The 21,242-nt window shown below is 38.0% G+C and overlaps 2 protein-coding genes across 5 annotated transcripts in view; one reads left to right on the top strand and one right to left on the bottom strand.

The window, feature by feature from the left end:
- The window catches only part of LOC139758379 (uncharacterized), a 51,605-nt gene extending 44,152 nt beyond the window's left edge, over positions 1-7,453 (bottom strand). For all 4 annotated transcript variants that reach the window (XM_071679691.1, XM_071679690.1, XM_071679692.1 and 1 more), the window contains exons 1-2: positions 7,374-7,453; positions 6,181-6,382 (exon numbers count right to left, since the gene is read on the bottom strand). In XM_071679691.1, coding sequence (XP_071535792.1) covers positions 6,181-6,382; positions 7,374-7,405 — 234 coding nt within the window. In that variant the 5' untranslated portion in view covers positions 7,406-7,453. The remainder of the gene's footprint in view (positions 1-6,180; positions 6,383-7,373) is intronic.
- Positions 7,454-8,454: 1,001 nt separating this feature from the next.
- Positions 8,455-21,211, top strand: LOC139758377 (uncharacterized). The gene is made up of 13 exons (XM_071679686.1): positions 8,455-8,639; positions 9,685-9,828; positions 10,494-10,606; positions 10,891-10,984; positions 11,948-12,122; positions 12,794-12,971; positions 13,292-13,471; positions 14,584-14,748; positions 16,112-16,206; positions 16,376-16,527; positions 19,229-19,418; positions 19,866-19,934; positions 20,641-21,211. Exons 1-13 carry the CDS (start codon positions 8,467-8,469, stop codon positions 20,752-20,754), a joined length of 1,842 nt encoding a protein of 613 aa, XP_071535787.1. The 5' UTR covers positions 8,455-8,466; the 3' UTR covers positions 20,755-21,211.
- The last annotated feature ends 31 nt before the right edge of the window (positions 21,212-21,242 follow it).

The raw sequence follows: 21,242 nt of genomic DNA, 5'->3' as shown, positions 1-21,242 counted from the left end.
CCCTTGTCTTACGCACTTTATTTACCTCCTTCCAGAACACCTTTTTATTCTCCCTAAAATTTAATGATACTCTCTCACCCCAACTCTCATTTGCCCTTTTTTTCACCTCTTGCACCTTTCTCTTGACCTCCTGTCTCTTTCTTTTATACATCTCCCACTCAATTGCATTTTTTCCCTGCAAAAATCGTCCAAATGCCTCTCTCTTCTCTTTCACTAATACTCTTACTTCTTCATCCCACCACTCACTACCCTTTCTAATCAACCCACCTCCCACTCTTCTCATGCCACAAGCATCTTTTGCGCAATCCATCACTGATTCCCTAAATACATCCCACTCCTCCCCCACTCCCCCCGCTTCCATTGTTCTCACCTTTTTCCATTCTGTACTCAGTCTCTCCTGGTACTTCCTCACACAGGTCTCCTTCTCAAGCTCACTTACTCTCACCACCCTCTTCACCCCAACATTCACTCTTCTTTTCTGAAAACCCATACAGATCTTCACCTTAGCCTCCACAAGATAATGATCAGACATCCCTCCAGTTGCACCTCTCAGCACATTAACATCCAAAAGTCTCTCTTTCGCACGCCTGTCAATTAACACGTAATCCAATAACGCTCTCTGGCCATCTCTCCTACTTACATAAGTATACTTATGTATATCTCGCTTTTTAAACCAGGTATTCCCAATCATCAGTCCTTTTTCAGCACATAAATCTACAAGCTCTTCACCATTTCCATTTACAACACTGAACACCCCATGTATACCAATTATTCCCTCAACTGCCACATTACTCACCTTTGCATTCAAATCACCCATCACTATAACCCGGTCTCGTGCATCAAAACCACTAACACACTCATTCAGCTGCTCCCAAAACACTTGCCTCTCTTGATCTTTCTTCTCATGCCCAGGTGCATATGCACCAATAATCACCCACCTCTCTCCATCAACTTTCAGTTTTACCCATATTAATCGAGAATTTACTTTCTTACACTCTATCACATACTCCCACAACTCCTGTTTCAGGAGTATTGCTACTCCTTCCCTTGCTCTTGTCCTCTCACTAACCCCTGACTTTACTCCCCAGACATTCCCAAACCACTCTTCCCCTTTACCCTTGAGCTTCGTTTCACTCAGAGCCAAAACATCCAGGTTCCTTTCCTCAAACATACTACCTATCTCTCCTTTTTTCACATCTTGGTTACATCCACATATATATATATATATATATATATATATATATATATATATATATATATATATATATATATATACACTATAAACTGCAAATATCAACTAACACATGATTATACCATAAGAAATTCACTTAATCATCACTAAACAGAGTATATAAATATTCAGAGGGGTAGCGATGCTGTTTCCTATGGGGCGGGGTAGCCAAGGAATGGACAAAGGCGAGCAAGTATGAACATATGTATGTGTATATATGTATATGTCTGTGTATGTGTATGTATATGTATGTATGTTGATCTGTATATGTATGTATATATGCGTGTATGGGCATTTATGCATATGTGTATATGAGTGGATGTGCCATTCTTTGTGTTTCCTGGTGCTACCTCACTGATGCGGAAAACAGCAATTAAGTATTGGGAGAGAAAAAAATAAAAATATATATATATATATATATATATATATATATATATATATATATATATATATATATATATATATATATATATATTTTTTTTTTTTTTTTATACTTTGTCGCTGTCTCCCGCGTTTGCGAGGTAGCGCAAGGAAACAGACGAAAGAAATGGCCCAACCCCCCCATACACATGTACATACACACGTCCACACACGCAAATATACATACCTACACAGCTTTCCATGGTTTACCCCGGACGCTTCACGTGCCTTGATTCAATCCACTGACAGCACGTCAACCCCGGTATACCACATCGATCCAATTCACTCTATTCCTTGCCCTCCTTTCACCCTCCTGCATGTTCAGGCCCCGATCACACAAAATCTTTTTCACTCCATCTTTCCACCTCCAATTTGGTCTCCCACTTCTCCTCGTTCCCTCCACCTCCGACACATATATACTCTTGGTCAATCTTTCCTCACTCATTGTCTCCATGTGCCCAAACCATTTCAAAACACCCTCTTCTGCTCTCTCAACCACGCTCTTTTTATTTCCACACATCTCTCTTACCCTTACGTTACTTACTCGATCAAACCACCTCACACCACACATTGTCCTCAAACATCTCATTTCCAGCACATCCATCCTCCTGCGCACAACTCTATCCATAGCCCACGCCTTGCAACCATACAACATTGCTGGAACCACTATTCCTTCAAACATACCCATTTTTGCTTTCCGAGATAATGTTCTCGACTTCCACACATTCTTCAAGGCTCCCAGGATTTTCGCCCCCTCACCCACCCTATGATCCACTTCCGCTTCCATGGTTCCATCCGCTGCCAGATCCACTCCCAGATATCTAAAACACTTTACTTCCTCTAGTTTTTCTCCATTCAAACTTACCTCCCAATTGACTTGACCCTCAAACCTACTGTACCTAATTACCTTGCTCTTATTCACATTTACTCTTAACTTTCTTCTTTCACACACTTTACCAAACTCAGTCACCAGCTTCTGCAGTTTCTCACATGAATCAGCCACCAGCGCTGTATCATCAGCGAATAACAACTGACTCACTTACCAAGCTCTCTCATCCCCAACAGACTTCATACTTGCCCCTCTTTCCAAAACTTGCATTCACCTCCCTAACAACTCCATCCATAAACAAATTAAACAACCATGGAGACATCACACACCCCTGCCGCAAACCTACATTCACTGAGAACCAATATATATATATATATATATATATATATATATATATATATATATATACCGGGGTTGACGTGCTGTCAGTGGATTGAATCAAGACATGTGAAGCGTCTGGGGTAAACCATGGAAAGCTGTGTAGGTATGTATATTTGCGTGTGTGGACGTATGTATATACATGTGTATGGGGGTGGGTTGGGCCATTTCTTTCGTCTGTTTCCTTGCACTACCTCGCAAACGCGGGAGACAGCAACAAAGCAAAAAAAAAATATATATATATATATATATATATATATATATATATATATATATATATATATATATATATATAGCGTATATATATCCTCTTGGTCAATCTTTCTTCACTCACTCTCTCCATGTGCCCAAACCATTTCAAAACACCCTCTTCTGCTCTCTCAACCACGCTCTTTTTATTTCCACACATCTCTCTTACCCTTACATTACTTACTTAACCAAACCACCTCACACCACATATTGTCCTCAAACATCTCATTTCCAGCACATCCACCCTCCTCCGCACTACTCTATCCATAGCCCACACCTCGCAACCATACAACATTGTTGGAACCACTATTCCTTCGAACAAACCCATTTTTGCTTTCGGAGATAATGTTCTCGACTTCCACGCATTCTTCAAGGCTCCCAGGAATTTCGCCCCCTCCCCCACCCTATGATTCACTTCTGCTTCCATGGTTCACATCCGCTGCCAGACCCACTCCCAGATATCTAAAACACTTTACTTACTCCAGTTTTTCTCCATTAAAACTTACCTCCCAATTGACTTGACCCTCAACCCTACTGTACCTATATATATATATATATATATATATATATATATATATATATATATATATATATATATATATATCTTTTTTTTGCTTTGTCGCTGTCTCCCGCGTTTGCGAGGTAGCGCAAGGAAACAGACGAAAGAAATGGCCCAACCCACCCCCATACACATGTATATGCATACGTCCACACACGCAAATATACATACCTACACAGCTTTCCATGGTTTACCCCAGACGCTTCACATGCCTTGATTCAATCCACTGATAGCACGTCAACCCCGGTATACCACATCGCTCCAATTCACTCTATTCCTTGCCCTCCTTTCACCCCCCTGCATGTTCAGGCCCCGATCACACAAAATCTTTTTCACTCCATCTTTCCACCTCCAATTTGGTCTCCCTCTTCTCCTCGTTCCCTCCACCTCCGACACATATATCCTCTTGGTCAATCTTTCCTCACTCATTCTCTCCATGTGACCAAACCATTTCAAAACACCCTCTTCTGCTCTCTCAACCACGTTCTTTTTATTTCCACACATCTCTCTTACCCTTACGTTACTTACTCGATCAAACCACCTCACACCACACATTGTCCTCAAACATCTCATTTCCAGCACATCCATCCTCCTGCGCACAACTCTATCCATAGTCCACGCCTCGCAACCATACAACATTGTTGGAACCACTATTCCTTCAAACATACCCATTTTTGCTTTCCGAGATAATGTTCTCGACTTCCACACATTCTTCAAGGCTCCCAGAATTTTCGCCCCCTCCCCCACCCTATGATCCACTTCCGCTTCCATGGTTCCATCCGCTGCCAGATCCACTCCCAGATATCTAAAACACTTCACTTCCTCCAGTTTTTCTCCATTCAAACTCACCTCCCAATTGACTTGACCCTCAACCCTACTGTACCTAATAACCTTGCTCTTATTCACATTTATATATATATATAAGAATGAGTGCTCAAATTACAGAGGTATAAGTTTGTTGAGTATTCCTGGTAATTATATGGGAGGGTATTGATTGAGAGGGTGAAGGCATGTACAGAGCATCAGATTGGGGAAGAGCAGTGTGGTTTCAGAAGCGGTAGAGGATGTGTGGATCAGGTGTTTGCTTTGAAGAATGTATGTGAGAAATACTTAGAAAAGCAAATGGATTTGTATGTAGCAATTATGGATCTGGAGAAGGCATATGATAGAGTTGATAGAGATGCTCTGTGGAAGGTATTAAGAATATATGGTGTGGGAGGCAAGTTGTTAGAAGCAGTGAAAAGTTTTTATCGAGGAGGTAAGGCATGTGTATGTGTCGGAAGAGAGGAAAGTGGTTGGTTCTCAGTGAATGTAGGTTTGCGGCAGGGGTGTGTGATGTCTCCATGGTTGTTTAATTTGTTTATGGATGGGGTTGTTAGGGAGGTGAATGCAATTGTTTTGGAAAGAGGGGCAAGTATGAAGTCTGTTGGGGATGAGAGAGCTTGGGAAGTGAGTCAGTTGTTGTTCGCTGATGATACAGCGCTGGTGGCTGATTCATGTGAGAAACTGCAGAAGCTGGTGACTGAGTTTGGTAAAGTGTGAGGAAGAAGAAAGTTAAGGGTAAATGTGAATAAGAGCAAGGTTATTAGGTACAGTAGGGTTGAGGGTCAAGTCAATTGGGAGGTGAGTTTGAATGGAGAAAAACTGGAGGAAGTGAAGTGTTTTAGATATCTGGGAGTGGATCTGGCAGCGGATGGAACCATGGAAGCGGAAGTGGATCATAGGGTGGGGGAGGGGGCGAAAATTCTGGGAGCCTTGAAGAATGTGTGGAAGTCGAGAACATTATCTCGGAAAGCAAAAATGGGTATGTTTGAAGGAATAGTGGTTCCAACAATGTTGTATGGTTGCGAGGCGTGGGCTATGGATAGAGTTGTGCGCAGGAGGATGGATGTGCTGGAAATGAGATGTTTGAGGACAATGTGTGGTGTGAGGTGGTTTGATCGAGTGAGTAACGTAAGGGTAAGAGAGATGTGTGGAAATAAAAAGAGCGTGGTTGAGAGAGCAGAAGAGGGTGTTTTGAAGTGGTTTGGGCACATGGAGAGGATGAGTGAGGAAAGATTGACCAAGAGGATATATGTGTCGGAGGTGGAGGGAACAAGGAGAAGAGGGAGACCAAATTGGAGGTGGAAAGATGGAGTGAAAAAGATTTTGTGTGATCGGGGCCTGAACATGCAGGGGGGTGAGAGGAGGGCAAGGAATAGAGTGAACTGGAGCGATGTGGTATACCGGGGTTGACGTGCTGTCAGTGGATTGAATCAAGGCATGGAAAGCTGTGTAGGTATGTATATTTGCGTGTGTGGACGTATGTATATACATGTGTATGGGGGGGGTTGGGCCATTTCTTTCGTCTGTTTCCTTGCGCTACCTCGCAAACGCGGGAGACAGCGACAAAGTATAATAAATATAATATAATATATATATATATATATATATATATATATATATATATATATATATATATACAATTCTTTTCTAAAGTACAATACATTCATATGTAAATCCATGTTCAAGTACCTTTCCAGCCACAAACTGCTGCTGGTGCCAGTTAGTCAAATGTGCACCCTGATGAAGAGCTGGTTGAGCTATTACTTGTGCAGGTGCCATCATCATGCTACCTGGCTGCTGGGGCACCACACCAAACCCCAGAGGAGGCATACTTAGTCCTGGTACCCATGCTGTTCCCTGGCCCATATTGCTGTTAAGCATGTGACCCGGCCTATGGGCAAAAATTTTCATATTTGATGGTTTTATCTTGGAATGTTTCATTACACAAAATATACATCAGTTAGAATTACTTTAAAACGAAAAGTATATATTACATTACTATAATACTCCCATTTTTATACTACGGTAAACCTTTAATGTCTAGGCATCTTAATTTTCATTATTCACAATTCATCAAAATTTCTTCCTAAAAATACAACAGCACTTCTTATTACGCTTTTCATGTTTACACCTTAGTTTTGAACCTTGTGAATTTGCCTTCATAAAAACAAGCAAGCAAGCATCAACCAGTTGCATTAACATCAACTACAAAGTAGAAGGATGCAGAAAATGCTGTGAACATTAGTGTTCTACGATTATGAGTGACACTTTAGCTAAAATACCTCCAGTTAATGAAAGCTAGGTGAGGTTTTAATTGGTTTTGTTGTCTTGTAAAAGTGCTTTAACTATTTGTACTTCCATTCATCCCATATTTTCCCCTGATCTCCATAACCCTCATCACTATCAACTTAAACGTAAAATAATAATGTTCACTAGCATGGTCCTCTAGTCTCTAAATTTTCCCCTAAACTCAATATACAATCATTCCTAAATGAAATTAATAATATTTCTACGCGATAGATGTAGTGCTCGTAAACTAATCAATTACTACAGACATCATACGCCTGGCGAGGTAATACCATTCACATAACTTCCCCTTAACTTAATCCCTAGACACCCGTAAATGCACAAAAAAAATATCCACGCACGATATGAAGACCGTGTAAGACAGTTAAACCCTAAGCCTTTTAGACTAACAGAAAAGTATTCAAATTTCCAACTATCTCCAAGCCTTGTTATGACATGGCCCCCCCCCTCCCCCACAAGAAGACCTTCTAGGCAAGATAAGTTATGCAATATATCCTAATCTCTTTCAGTGTGACCAATAACATCTACCGCGCTTGATATTCGCATTAAAACAAATAAAACAGATTAAACCATACCTTAATGGCCTATTGTGGGCATTATTTGACATTTTCAATACCAGTGACACTTTCCGAAGGTCCGGTCTTGTTTTGGTGTGACGTCATGAATGGAGTGAGAGACCGCGAATTATATCTATAAAGTCGCGACTTAAAATATATAAATTTTTTTATTTTGTCGTGGTAAATAATTTACACGCGTAAAATTTCATGTACAAGTTAAATCTTTATGTGCTAATTTCGGTAGTCATCGCTCAATACAAATATACTCCTGTGAAAAATTCATTGCAACTGCAACTCTCTCCCCCAGTCATAAATGGGTTACCATTGCTTAAACGTATTAATATATAATTGGTTTTCAAATTTGTATGACTTTTTTTTGCTGCTTGGGAAAACAGCGTTGGGAGATCTGTAAGGAAAACTTTTTTTTAAGCCAGACATCAATAGGAATTTTCAATACTGAATATGTGCACACTTCAGGTAATATACCCAAGCATGGTCTCTGTACTATATGGAAGACATAACACTTGTGTTTGGAATGACCAATATGAAGCCACCAAACTCGTCTGGCTACAAAACAGAAGATATAAGGAGATATTAAAGATCATGAGTGAGAGAAGGATAAAAGAAAAACTGATAGGGACATACTATATTTCAACAGTATGGAAGGTTCTCTTAGAGATTGAGAAAACATTAAGAAACATTAAGAAATTGGTCGCATGCTCTTCAAACCGGCAAAATCACATGCTTTCAGATGAAATTCAATAGAATTATACAGAGAGGCCTAGGTTACTTATGAGATAAACTTTTTAAGTCACAGCATTGTACTTGAATGAAATAGTGTACCATGATATGTTATTAACGCTAAAACTGCAAAGAATTAAAAACCATACTCGAAAGACACCCGCTCGGTATGGTTAAATAGCATGCTCGGGTTATACACATCCATCCACCATAAGTTTCATTGTATAGTCAGAAAAACTCATATGAATTAACATATCTATGTGATATGTAAAATTTGACTTTATCTAAACATCTCATCTCACGCTAATAATTTGGTTGGTCTTTGGAATAAAAGATTGTGCTCGTAGCCACTGGTGTTTACAAACTGAACATGGCGGGCTACGAAGGCCTAAGTGACAAGTCGTCGGGGAAATTTGGTGAAGTGAGCGAAAGAAGGTCAGCAACACCCTTGAAGGACCTCGAATTTTTACGGGAGGTAAAGAGGGACCTGGTTGTGGCCAGGGAACAGTGCTACCAGCGAGGGCTGCTGCAAACCACCAAATGGTTAGTAAGAGGGTTTACTTGGGGGTCTTTTAAAAGAACCGTAATTTGAAGTTGAAATCCTGATACTCTGACAGTTGAAGGAGTTTCGGTATTGTCGAACTTACGTAGAATTTTGTAATAGAAATATAAAAGTCTTGAAAGAGGTAATCAGGTTTATATATTGTTCAGTTCGCTTGTTGGAATTAGAATTTACAACTTAAATTTTTTACCATTTTAGCTTTGTATCGAGATTAGCTGTATATATCAGTTGATTTTGTATGGTAGTTTTAGTGTAGCATTTCGAAAATATAAAAGAAAACTCAAGAGCATTATTGTAGAGTGGGTTATGAAAAATCAGAGAACATTAGGGATTAATGAATGTAAGAGTAGGTCAGACTTGTCTGAAAAATCAACAGAACTTATGAATGCCTCACCTAACCATTCCTGAAACTGAGATTTACAACGAAAATATGCTGAAATTAGTGTGATCTTCAACTGGGAATTACATGGAATGGCTACTTTGGAGTTTAAGTGGTGGTGCGGACAGCCACTGGGTCTCGTCTATTTTTTGACAGTCATCTGGAGTTGATGTTATTCTCTGTTGTAGGTGTTTTAGGTATACTGTATATCATATATTATACGGAAACTAAGAAAAATGTTTCCTATAGGATAAGTTAGGTGAGATTTTCAAGAGTCTTTTGCTTTTATTATATGAATATTACAAGTGAATCATTGTAATATTATTATCATCTAAATTGAAACCAACCTACATGATATGGAACAAATCTGACACCTACATCATTACTTATGAAGTGAAACAGAAACTCAAGTTTCTGGGTTATGTAATGGCATTCTCCATTGTGTCAAGATCTTAGGATAGGGTTTTGAACCCTGTTGGAAGTGGTAGACTTGAGTATACCCCTCATATCGTACTTGAAACTATTAGATATATAATCATCTTGCATTAAACAACTGTCGTGTTATGATGGGTTCTGAAAACCTTATTTTATAGTTTCGTAGTTTTGAAAATGAATGTAAAGCAACCATATTCTGTGTTTCCCCTCAGGTTAAGTGAACTTCTAGTGTGTGTCCGTGACCTGCAGCTTGAAGAGCCATTGCCTTTGCCCCCATCCCTCCATGAGCAACTGGGGGATGAACTTGACCATTACCACTTGGCAAAATCCTACTTTGACCTTAAGGAATATGACAGGTGCCATTATCTTACTAAAGTGATTTACATATGCAGTACCCATTCATTCATGTGACTTTAATGAGTTGATGAATTCAATCTGATGACCATCTTAGATATTTATATATTTTTTCCTGTTAGTTTGTCACATGCACAATATCTCTTGAACAAGTAGGGGGTTTATACATTTTAAAAGCCCATTTAGTATAACCAACTTCCACCCTTGTCATTGTCCATTAGCTTGTGGAAGCAACAACTCACTCATTCAGGCCCATATTTGACAAATCGAAGTCTGCCAGTCATGGTATCACCAACCCACCCTATCAATTACCTCTGTCCTATACACCTTGGCAGGTATATTCAGCAGACTTATAATGCTTTGTTTTGGACATTCCCAATGCCTTTACCTGAGGGCACTAGTAATTGCACTTTGCTTGTCCACAGGCACCTCATCTTGAACAGTTCATGCATCAAACAGTCTGCCTAAGCAGCCAGCAACACTGTAACTCTATTTCTTGAGAAAATCTGTTGCAGCCCCACCTACACGCAACTCCCTCCCCAACATTTCATCATAGGCAAGACTTCTGCCACCTACTCTCATTTTACCATCCTAGTTTCTTATACTTTAAGTTTTAGTTTTTCATGGTGAAAATCATTCATGTTATAGATTCCTCGTTCTGTAACAGATGTGCGTACTTCACTGAACATTGCACCACAGACCTTGGGCGATTCCTTCACCTTTACTCCAGATATCTCTCTGGGGAGAAGAAGAAAAATGACGACATTGTTGATACTCTTGGTAGGTTCTTCACGCTGAATATATATATTCACCACTGTGACCTCTTCATAGATACTTGTTGTTGATCACAGGACAGAAATGCTTTCCAAATACTTTAATTTTGATTATTTTGCTCCAGTTATTTTTCCCATAGAGTTTGAATATCATGGACATTTAGAACTATTAATTTGCATGTCTGAATGGCTAGTTCTTTTTCTGTTTTAGACATGATTTGCATACTCATAATATGCAGTGATTACATGGCAGATGTTGCATAACTTCTGATGACTTATATTTGCCAACAGTTGCCAATGATCAGCACAAGGGCATCTACCTGAAGGAACTTCACACTGAGCTGTCTAAGATGTACACTCTTCATTCTTCTTCCTCAACATCCAGGTCAGCTGACATCATTTTAATTTGCATTTTTTACTAATCTGGGAGACTTAAGCATTTCTCAGTCATACCTGTGTGGCTATATTATTTAGGAATTTTTTTTTGTTAGTCTGACCTGCTGATTCAAATGCACGTCTAGAAACTTGTAATGTATTTGTATTATTTTTGTATAATTCATGTGCTTTTAGGTAAAATTACTTTCAAAAGTGTTATGAGTGTTTTTTTTTTGGCACTTATCAGTTTTTAAAGAATGTATGCTGAGTATTGTCTTCTCAGGAGTTAGATCAGTATACTGTAAGCTTAACCACTCTAGTAAAGTATTTGCTTATTCAAAAAATCAACCATCCTTCTTGGGATGGGAGAGGTTTAATGAATGCTTTGGCAGTTTTGATGCAGGTTACTGACCTTGGAGCTAAGATATATGAATACAAGTGTGGGTATTGTGATAGTTGTAGTTGGGGATATAGAATTTCTGATATAATTGAAAATGGGTTCAAGGTAGTCGAGTTGTGTGCTAAATTGGATGGTGATCAGGAGTGCAGATTTAATAAAAGGCACATTCATGAATGAGTAGGGCTGGGGGTCCCTGGATATCATTGAATTATTTGCTAATTTACACGCATCCTAAGGAGAGGCCTCTGTCTGCAAGTTGTAACACTGCATGTGTGTAGTGAGTTACCTTCAGAGAGTGTATCATTGTCTCTGGATAGTAAGAGTACTGTGTTGGCAAGGACCTTCTCACCCAAAGGAGCCCATCTTACTGTATTCTTGCATGCTGCAGGAGGCCCTTAGTCTGCACAAAGCATGGTGATGTGTATATGTCTGAGTGGTGAGTGCAAGACAACTGAGTTTGCTGTAAGACTGAGAGGGTAAATATTTTGCATGGGTCACTTTGATGTATAGAAATTCATTGAATTGTTAAATACTGCCTTGATGTATAGTAAGCATTATTGTCCTACCTCACAGGGATCCAGGGGACACTGATATGGATGCTTGGTTGTTGTGGCTGTATGGGGTTGTGCTGAAACGATTAGACCTCACTCGACAGGCAGTTGAGGTACTCTGTCAGGCCTTGCATCTACAGCCTCTACACTGGGGGGCCTGGCTAGAACTGGCAGCCCTTATAACTGACAGAGAAATGGTTAGCAATGATTTTCATTGTTTTACAGTGGTGAACACTTCTTAGTACTGATGCATAATGGGCTAATAGTATGTTTTTATGTCATTGTGGCATACTTTGTTGTTCACTGAATTCATGTTCAAGGCTTCTAGGTTAAAGCCCGGTCAAATTTTTTTCTTATGGCACTCAAGTATTCATCCTTGGTTAAGCAGAAAAGAGCATGTTAATCTGCCTCGTTCCTTCCATACATCCTTTTTATAACTACAAGCACCCATCAGTAGTCATTTAACCATTACACACATACTGAAAATATATAAATTATGTATATACACATTGGATTATATTCATTATTTATTCCTCTCCCATTCCATATGGCTCACAGATCCACACTTTTGTTGAAAAGGTTGCAGGGACACTGCTTACATTTAAGGCCACATGCTCCTTTTGTGGGGAAATTATCTTTGTGGTGCACTTGGTCATTGCCATGTGAATGGAAGAGTTGCATTTGATAAAGAGAATGATGAAGGAATTACAATCATATTTCATAACATGTTTTGTTTGTCAAATATCATATGTGTTACATACATAGGGTTTCATACTTTCCAGCATAAGAAATATATCCTGTAAGGGGAAGATCATATTTAGTGGTGCAGTATTTGACACCTGCATTTAATCCTGAACTTCTTCCAAAGCTTGGCACACTAAAACTACCAGATCATTGGATGCGCAAGTTGTTTCATGCACACACTTACTTAGAGCTACAGCTGAATGATGAAGCCTTAGAGATCTATACTAGCTTACAAGATGCTGGTCTCCTGCATTCAACATACATCATGGCCCAAGTTGCTATTACACATCATAATCAGAGAGGTATCGGAGTTTTGTTCTTCATGAAATGCTTTCATTTTTACCTAGAGTTCAGTTAGCAGTGCAAAAAAGGTTTATATAGGTTTGTGTTAAAAGCACATTTAATTCTCTATGTGCTTTAAATTAAAGCTAAGATCATTTAATACAAGGACTTTCCAAGTGAGGAATCACAATTAATCACAGGAACGTTGATGTTTTCCAGTTGAGGAATTAAACTTGAGTCAAAGAATATGGGATTATAATACCAGGATCATCCAACTAGGCTTTTATTAAAGGGAAAGGTATGATGTGAAATGTTTTTATTTGCTTTTGTTTTTCACCAGATGTTGATCAAGCAGTGACAATCTTCAAAGAACTAGAGGCTATTGACCCATTCCGTTTGGATAATTTAGACACCTACTCTAATTTACTGTATGTGAAAGAAATGCGTGTGGAACTCTCACATCTTGCGCATCGTGTAGTGCAAGTAGATAAATATCGTGTAGAAACATGTTGTGTTATAGGTAAGTGGTCTTTCACTTGTGGTTTGGTTTCTTGTAAAGAGGAGGTTAGCCACCCAGTTCAGAACTTCTGTAATCACTCATTTTAATATTTTTTTCAAACTTGTACTGTATGATTATGGTAATGGTAACCATATTCAAAATACCAAAAAACCTTAGTATTAGAACTTATTTATTTTTATGATTTGACTCTAGTTGGTATGCATGCAAGACTTTCGAATGCTGTTAAGATATTTTACAGTGGAAGTAGTATATGTGTATATTTATATGGTGGCACGAGTGAAAGATCTGAAATGAATGTGGGAGTGTATGAGGGTCTTGTGATATCACCAAAGTTGCTTAATATTTTTATGGATGGGGCATACTGTGACATGGGAGCAAGTTGGGGTGATGGTGTGCAACCAAAAAACTACTTTATGAATTATCTGAGCATTCTAAACTCCCATGGTGCAGTCACCCATTTACAAAGCAATGTTTATCGAATGCTGTGGTCACCGATTCTTGACCCGTGACTGATGCTGGGTCAAGCATCAGTCTTCATGGAGTCTTAGTTTATAACCTTTGGTTCAGAACATTCATCTTATGATAGGTGAATGATATAGTAAATTGTATATTTCATATATACTTTCAAAACTATTATTTTCATTAGGTTCTGCCTTATCCACGAATTAATGATTATCTGCGTATTAAGAAAAATATAGAATTAAATAAAGAGATGGAATTCTTACATACATTCTGAACATTCAACTTCTGTTCAAAATATTCAACTTAAAATCAGTAAATGGTATTTTTTCATACATTTTCTGTACTCATTGCAGTTGGAATTTACCGAAAGCAAGAATGAATGACTATATAATATGTTCAGAATAATATAGAAGAAACTAGGTGAATGAGATGGAAGTCTCTCTTAGTTCCCAAATGTTAGCAGTTGTGTTTAGTTTGATTCAAAACATTATCTTATAATTGATAAAATGATACTGTAAATTATATTTTTTTCATACATTTTTTCATTAACAATTTTCTCTAGTAGGTTCTTACCTAATGCATGAAATAATATCAATAGGTAATTGCATTCACTCTTTTGTGTTGTTCTATGCTCTGGTTTCATTTCCCAGGGAACTACTACAGCTTGAGATCTCAACATGAGAAAGCTGTTGAGTACTTCCAGCGTGCATTACAACTTAATCCACATTACTTAGCAGCTTGGACACTGATGGGGCACGAGTATATGGAAATGAAGAATACTAATGCTGCTATCCAGTGTTATCGCCAGGCAATTGGTATGTATAGTGGGAGAGCACTTTGGAACATTTGTTTATAAGTAAACACATTACACAGTTATGTTTGAAAAGTCATTTTTCACATGAAATTTAGGATGATGCATGAAGTTTTCTCCACATGCTGGGTTATTATAAGTTCATCTTCAAAAACTTTGGCAATGAAGAATCCACATAATCTGCAAGATAATTCTACTTCTCTATCTGCCTATCTATATCTCTAAGGCCCATTCCCTCCTTCGCATTACACCATTCCATGCATTCTTCCACTGTACCTCTCCCTCTGGTACTCTTCCACTCTATTTCCCCATGTCACTCGTGTTCTTCCTCTCAAACCAGTCCCTTTAATTATGCTATCATACACTATCCTTATAAACTTCCGGTCTTGCATTCTTTCCAAATACCCAAACTACCTCAAAGTATGTATTACATTTCACCCACTATGCCACTCCACAATTTATTTCATCCCTGCAATACCACATCAGTCATACACACCCTTGTTTCTTTCTTCATTCCATCGAGTTATACCACATGCTCCTCTAAAATAGGTCATTTCCACAGCCTGGATTCTTGACCTCTTTGACTCCTTCCACATCCATGTTTTGGCTGCATTTGTTGAGGTTGGGAGAATTATGGTGTCCCTCAATCCATTCTTCACTTTCATACTTACACTTCTACTCTATATTATTCTGTTAAGTGACTTGGTGAACTCTTTCACCTTATGTTGCTCTCTTCCATATCACTAGACTTAGCCAAGATAGCTCCTCAACACTTAAATTCCCTCACTTCTTTCAGTCTTTCTACTCCATATCTATAGCACAAACTATATAGCACTTTCTTCTTTCACTCTATAGGGCTTTGCACAATTATGCTTTCATTGTTTCTTTGCAAACACCATTATTATACTTTTACTCATATTTACCATCATTCCCCTTTTATACACATAAAACACACATAACCTTTTGTAACTCCTCTTCATCCTCAGTAAACAATACTGTATCATCTGCAACCAGGATTGCCATAAGCCACTATACGTCAGTGTCACACTCCATCTCAATGCCCTTAATGTTTGTATCAGTCAAGAATGTGAACATGTTGTCTATTTGGGATGTTGTTTAATCATAGAGTAAAGGCTTATGTCATTTCTTTATCAAACATGGAAAATAGTGATATAACTATCTACTTAAAATGTTCATTAAAATTACATCAGATAATTAGAAACTAAAACTGCCTGGCCACATTGTTAAATACATGTAAGTTCTCTGATTATGGATACCAAGCACTTAAAGGAATATTGTTCCCTTTCTTTAGTGTGGTATTACTCGTGTCTTTTATCTTGCATTGATCACTTTTAATTGTACATCAGAGGTGAACAGACGAGATTACCGAGCATGGTATGGCTTGGGGCAGACATACGAGATATTAAAACTTCCAGCCTATTGTCTCTACTACTTTAAACAGGTGAGGAAATGTTTATTTCCTTTGCATTTGAAGGACAAGTAATGTTATCTCTCTGTTGTATTCCAATTCAAATGAAGGATCCATAATTTTGAGACATTTTAAACATTCATGTTTCAATGAAATCTAGTTTAGGAAATTCTTTTACATAGAAAACTGTTTACTTTCTCAGGCACAAAAGCTACGTCCAAATGATTCCCGGATGTTGGTTGCACTTGGTGAGAGCTATGAAAAGTTGGAGAAGTGGGAGGAAGCCAAAAAGTGCTTTCTTAAAGCTCATAGTGTTGGTGATATTGAAGGCATTGCATTGCTGAGACTAGCCAAGTAAGAAGCCCCAGGTTATTTGTTTGTCAGAAATAACAGCATTGTGTAGCTGTTTTTGAATATCTTGTATTTTTTTCCATTTTTATTGTTCTTTCTTAATACTGGTTTAGGTATAAGCACTTCTTTACCTGTTGTGTTTGGTAATTGTGAGTGAACTTATAGCATTGTGTTGTGCATGCAGACAGCTACCAGAACAAAATGGTTTTTTTTATGAAGGGAAAGAGCAGTGAATTTTGTTACCTCTGATGGAAAATTTTTACTTTTTATGGATATAAATAAGAAAAGTTCTAAGCTTTTGCAAAGCTATATTTTCCTACAAAGTTAGCCAATGAGCAAGGGAGATGTAAACACCTCACTTTCTGTTAGTGGAACTATACAGTACCATCCCATTTCATTCTTTGGTTAAACCTACTGTCTGTCCTAAAGGACAGAATCACTCTGCACAGAACCAGAGCTCGCCACAATCTTTTCTAAAGGAGGATTGCTGTTGTCACAGGTTTAGATCCAGATGTGGAAGAATGAACAGATCAGTTTATTCCTGCAAAACCAGAATTATAGCAGGAAGTATTTTAGAATATTACGAGGGGAAGGAGGGTTGGGAGGGAAAGTAAGACCATAGCCAAATGTGTACCTGCTTTTCCTGTCTTTGGAAGGTACATCAGGAACTGATGAATAAGTCCCATATGTACACATCCAGCCTGGAGCTGTCATGTATATTGTACCAAAACCAAAGTCTAACCTCTGCAGCCAAGCCCCACAGATAACTGCATGGTTTACTTTTGCATGTCTTGGGGTCACCCATTAACAATACCTCTTTCATATCCCACATCACTTCAGTTCTGCCCTTCCAGTGATGTCTCATTTTCATGAATAATCAGGCTGTCCTACTCCAAATTCTTTTACTCTATCCCTCCATTTCCTGCTAGGTTTCCTCCTCCACCTTATTCTCTCTGCTTCCCAACCCCTAGATCTTTATCAGTTTCCACTCACTCATCCTTGATAAATTAATGTCATATTATGTCTTTTCTTTGTATATGAATTACAGCTTAGTAACTCCTGTACTTGACCTTCACAGTACTACTTAACATTTGAGCTCATCCCCACCGTGTCATTGGAATGTTCTTAAACACTCTTCATTTGTCTGACATTTGGCTTTTCTTACACATGTATTAAAACTAGTTTTAATACATCTCAGTTCATTCTTTCCATTATCCAATATTATACTTGGATATGTACCACACTTTTCTTTGCCTCCTAGTACAAATATCTTCATATATTTCAATTGTGCTTCCTTTTAACTAGTCAGATACCTACATACACAAAAATGAAGTAGCTTCATTGTTAGCACTCACCTAACCATAGGGATCTTCAACAAGCCTATCTATCCTTCTTATTGGATTAATTTATACCCTTCTTTTAATACAGTTTTTGCCATACTTGTGTAGATATTTGCTCTGCAATGACACTCCATCACTTTTTCTCATGTAGTTATCTTACTGGTATTTTTACTTCCATTCTTTTATTCGAATGAAAATTCGAATGGTTTTTGTCAGATTCCATTTCAGCACCTTTCCAGTCTATCACACACCTAATTGAAATATATTTCAATTTATTTATTCATTGCATTATGAGGAATGAGGCAGTGATGATGCAGATGATTAAGTCTGTGATATTTGTTCTGAAATCATGTGGGCTGGAATATGTTCATCGCTGGGCACAAGGCATACTGTTTTTGTTCATTCCTAAGGAGTCACATAAGCAAGAAATATGGACTAGGACACTTCTTCATACGCAGCATTATTTTAAAAATTCTTTCATTTTTGTGATATGTAGAAGTGATTCATGAGCAACAGTGCCTGCAGAATAGGGAAAAGGTTTATATACTCAGTTGATAGATAGGTCTTATCATCTGTTTCCCCCACTTACTTGAAATTCTAATTATAATCACACAAAGCTTTTTATCTCAAACAATTTCAGGTTTTTCACTTCTATATATTGGAGTATATAGAATTACAATGAAGGTAATACAGTGTTTTAGTTTATTTCAGAATTTCCTGCTGGTTAATTTTAATATGTATGTGTGTTTATGTTCCATGCACATCAATGGGAACCACAGGACATACGATGTACAGGCGAAGAAAGTGAGCACACGTATTGTAAAGGATATCAAAAGGAACAATGCAGCAAACCCCTTATATATGGTTGCTGTAGAACAGCAAGATACCTAGCTAAGGTTTTTCTTAAGTAAGGAATGTAGGGTTAGGAAGGTTGACTGGGTAAAGAATGAGATGTGGAGGAGATTTAGGGCTTATGGAGACAGCTATTGGTAACGTAAACATACATTTCTCTCCCGACGAATGTTATTCATCTATAATACACAGGCCTTGCTCTCACTTTTTGTTCTTGCTGAATATTCAGAATTAGTTTCTTTCACTGCTCTAGTTTTTATCGCAGTGCCTGCAAATTTGTGCTCACTCACCTTTCGAGATTATAACATCCCCACATTTTATTTTTCTATCTACAGTTGTGACCTGGTTCTCTATCCAAAGAATCCAAAGAACTAATCATTCTTTGCATATTAGTGCATTTCATGAAGAATCATAGTGACATGGTGTTTGAAGACAGTTTTTGCAAGGAATGTATGTGCTCTGTAGTAGGAAATAGTATTAAGGATGTATAGGTGGACCTTCTTGTTTTACAGGTTGTACAGCCGCTTGGGAGAGGGAGAACGAGCAGCAGTTCTTTATGAGCGTTACCTGCAGGAGACTGAAGATGCTGGCCTTAGCGAAGACCGAGGACAAGCATATCAGTTCCTAGCAAGTCACTGCCTTCAGAAGAACATGCTTGATTTGGCATATGATTATGCTCAAAAATGTACACTGTTTATGGAAGTAAGTGACCTGTTGTCATCATAAATGAAAGACCATTTTCTTAAGGGAGTAATTATTAGAGCTAATAATACTTACATATATTGGAGAAGATTCTCTGTCTAATTTTCATTTCTTTTGAGCTTTGTGTAATTATCTGAAGGAGCTAATACAAACCCACATACAATATACCAAATGGGGAAAAATTGTAAAATACTTTTGTTAGGTTTTCTATTAAAAGAGCAGAGACGAGACCAGACAAAAAAGAAGATACAATGAATTTCCTTAGTAACAAAAACTAGGATATGGAATTCAGTATCCAGGTACCAGGGCACTGTAGTGGAAAGTTCTTTGAAATTTACAATTTCAAAAGTCAAGGCCACAAGGTTTCATTCATAAAGTACAAAGCATTAGATAGAGAGCAAATGTGATATGCAATAAAATTTTCTTCAATTGAGATCATTTTTCCAGACTCGAGAAAGTGGCAAAACCATGTTGAGGGAGATTGCCAACAGAAGACAGCACACAGAACAAAACACAGTAAGTGTTGCATAGCTCATTTCTGTATACTTATTGAAGATAAGGTCATGTGCATGACAGTCAGAAATAGCTATAAATTGATACAGATAATTTAAGTACACATTCAGGAAAAGGGAAATGTATACAAGAGGATGGGTTGTTCTTCGTCTGTTTCCTGGCCCTACCTCGCTGACGTGGGAAACGGCGATCAAGTATAAAAAATTGATCATGAAATCCATGCCTCAAAAGTATTTTATTTTGAAGTTTCTATATTTTTTTATGTTAAACCTTTTTACTTGAGCTTTCCCATGCCTCCTCAAAGATATTAAACACAATGCATACATCCACCTGAAAGACCCCATACACATCCACCTAAAAGACCCCATACACATGGGCCACCCAGTGCTAACAATGGAACTCCAGGAAAGGAGTGTCATCAGTATTAGCCTTTGCCAGGCTTACAGTTGGTCAGTCCTTACACACACTCACATTAAGCATTATAGTGTCTTGCTGGCCACAGCATAAATATTAACATGCCCCATGATAGTTTCCAAAATTCCTTTCATTACTGTTATTTCATCTGAATAATCCTTTATCATTATTATTCCTTATAAAAATAGAGGAACATGGTCAGCCTCTATATCCCTTGTGGAGGAGCTTGGTCAGCCCTATTCTCCCACTTGATTAAGAAGTAAAATTTTAATAAACTGTCTGGTTTGCCTTACAGCAAGAAGATTGTGGTAGTGTCCTGGTAAGTAGAATTCGACCTAGAGTTCCCTTAGGAGGAGATCGTTCAGGTTCTACACGATTACCTCCTCTTAGTTTAACGTACACGCCGTAGCATTAGCATAAAGTTTTCATCCTAGGACCCTCATCTTTTTCCATGTGGTAAAAGTCCATGTCTTTTCTCAAGCAAATTTAACATTTTACTATCTGACTTAAATCCAACATTATGTCTTTGGCAGATTACATTGTCACCACAGTCATTATTGTATGAAGTTGTATTTTTCTTCTGTGATATACACAAACTAATAGTTACTTTATAAACGAGGCTCTCTCCCTCCAGTGTACAATCTTTGTAGTTTTAATTTTTACTGTAGATTATGTTCATAATTTACTACATAGGTTTACTCTATTAATTCTTTTCCTGTTAACTGAATGAATGAAATGCATTCAACTTCATAACTTATTTGTGAGTGTACACATTAATGTACGTATCATTGGAAGAGAATTGAAAATGCAAAATTCAGTCCCCATTTCCCCATATTTTGTATTATTAAAAGTTTCATTACTCATAATTGTTTAATTGTTCCCAATCAAATGTAGTCA

Source organism: Panulirus ornatus, chromosome 30 (assembly GCF_036320965.1).
Source record: "Panulirus ornatus isolate Po-2019 chromosome 30, ASM3632096v1, whole genome shotgun sequence".
NCBI lineage: Eukaryota > Metazoa > Arthropoda > Malacostraca > Decapoda > Palinuridae > Panulirus > Panulirus ornatus.
The sequence above is the reverse complement of the archived record's forward strand: the minus strand, read 5'-3'. Positions and strand labels throughout refer to the sequence as shown.

Bases quoted from the DNA above. Each gene is read 5' to 3' on its own strand.
- LOC139758377 (XM_071679686.1), top strand. From the start codon at position 8,467: ATGGCGGGCTACGAAGGCCTAAGTGACAAGTCGTCGGGGAAATTTGGT. The intron at 9,829-10,493 runs GTGCCATTATCT...GTTCTGTAACAG, and splicing joins GACCTTAAGGAATATGACAG to ATGTGCGTACTTCACTGAAC. The intron at 19,935-20,640 runs GTAAGTGTTGCA...TTTGCCTTACAG, and splicing joins AGCACACAGAACAAAACACA to CAAGAAGATTGTGGTAGTGT.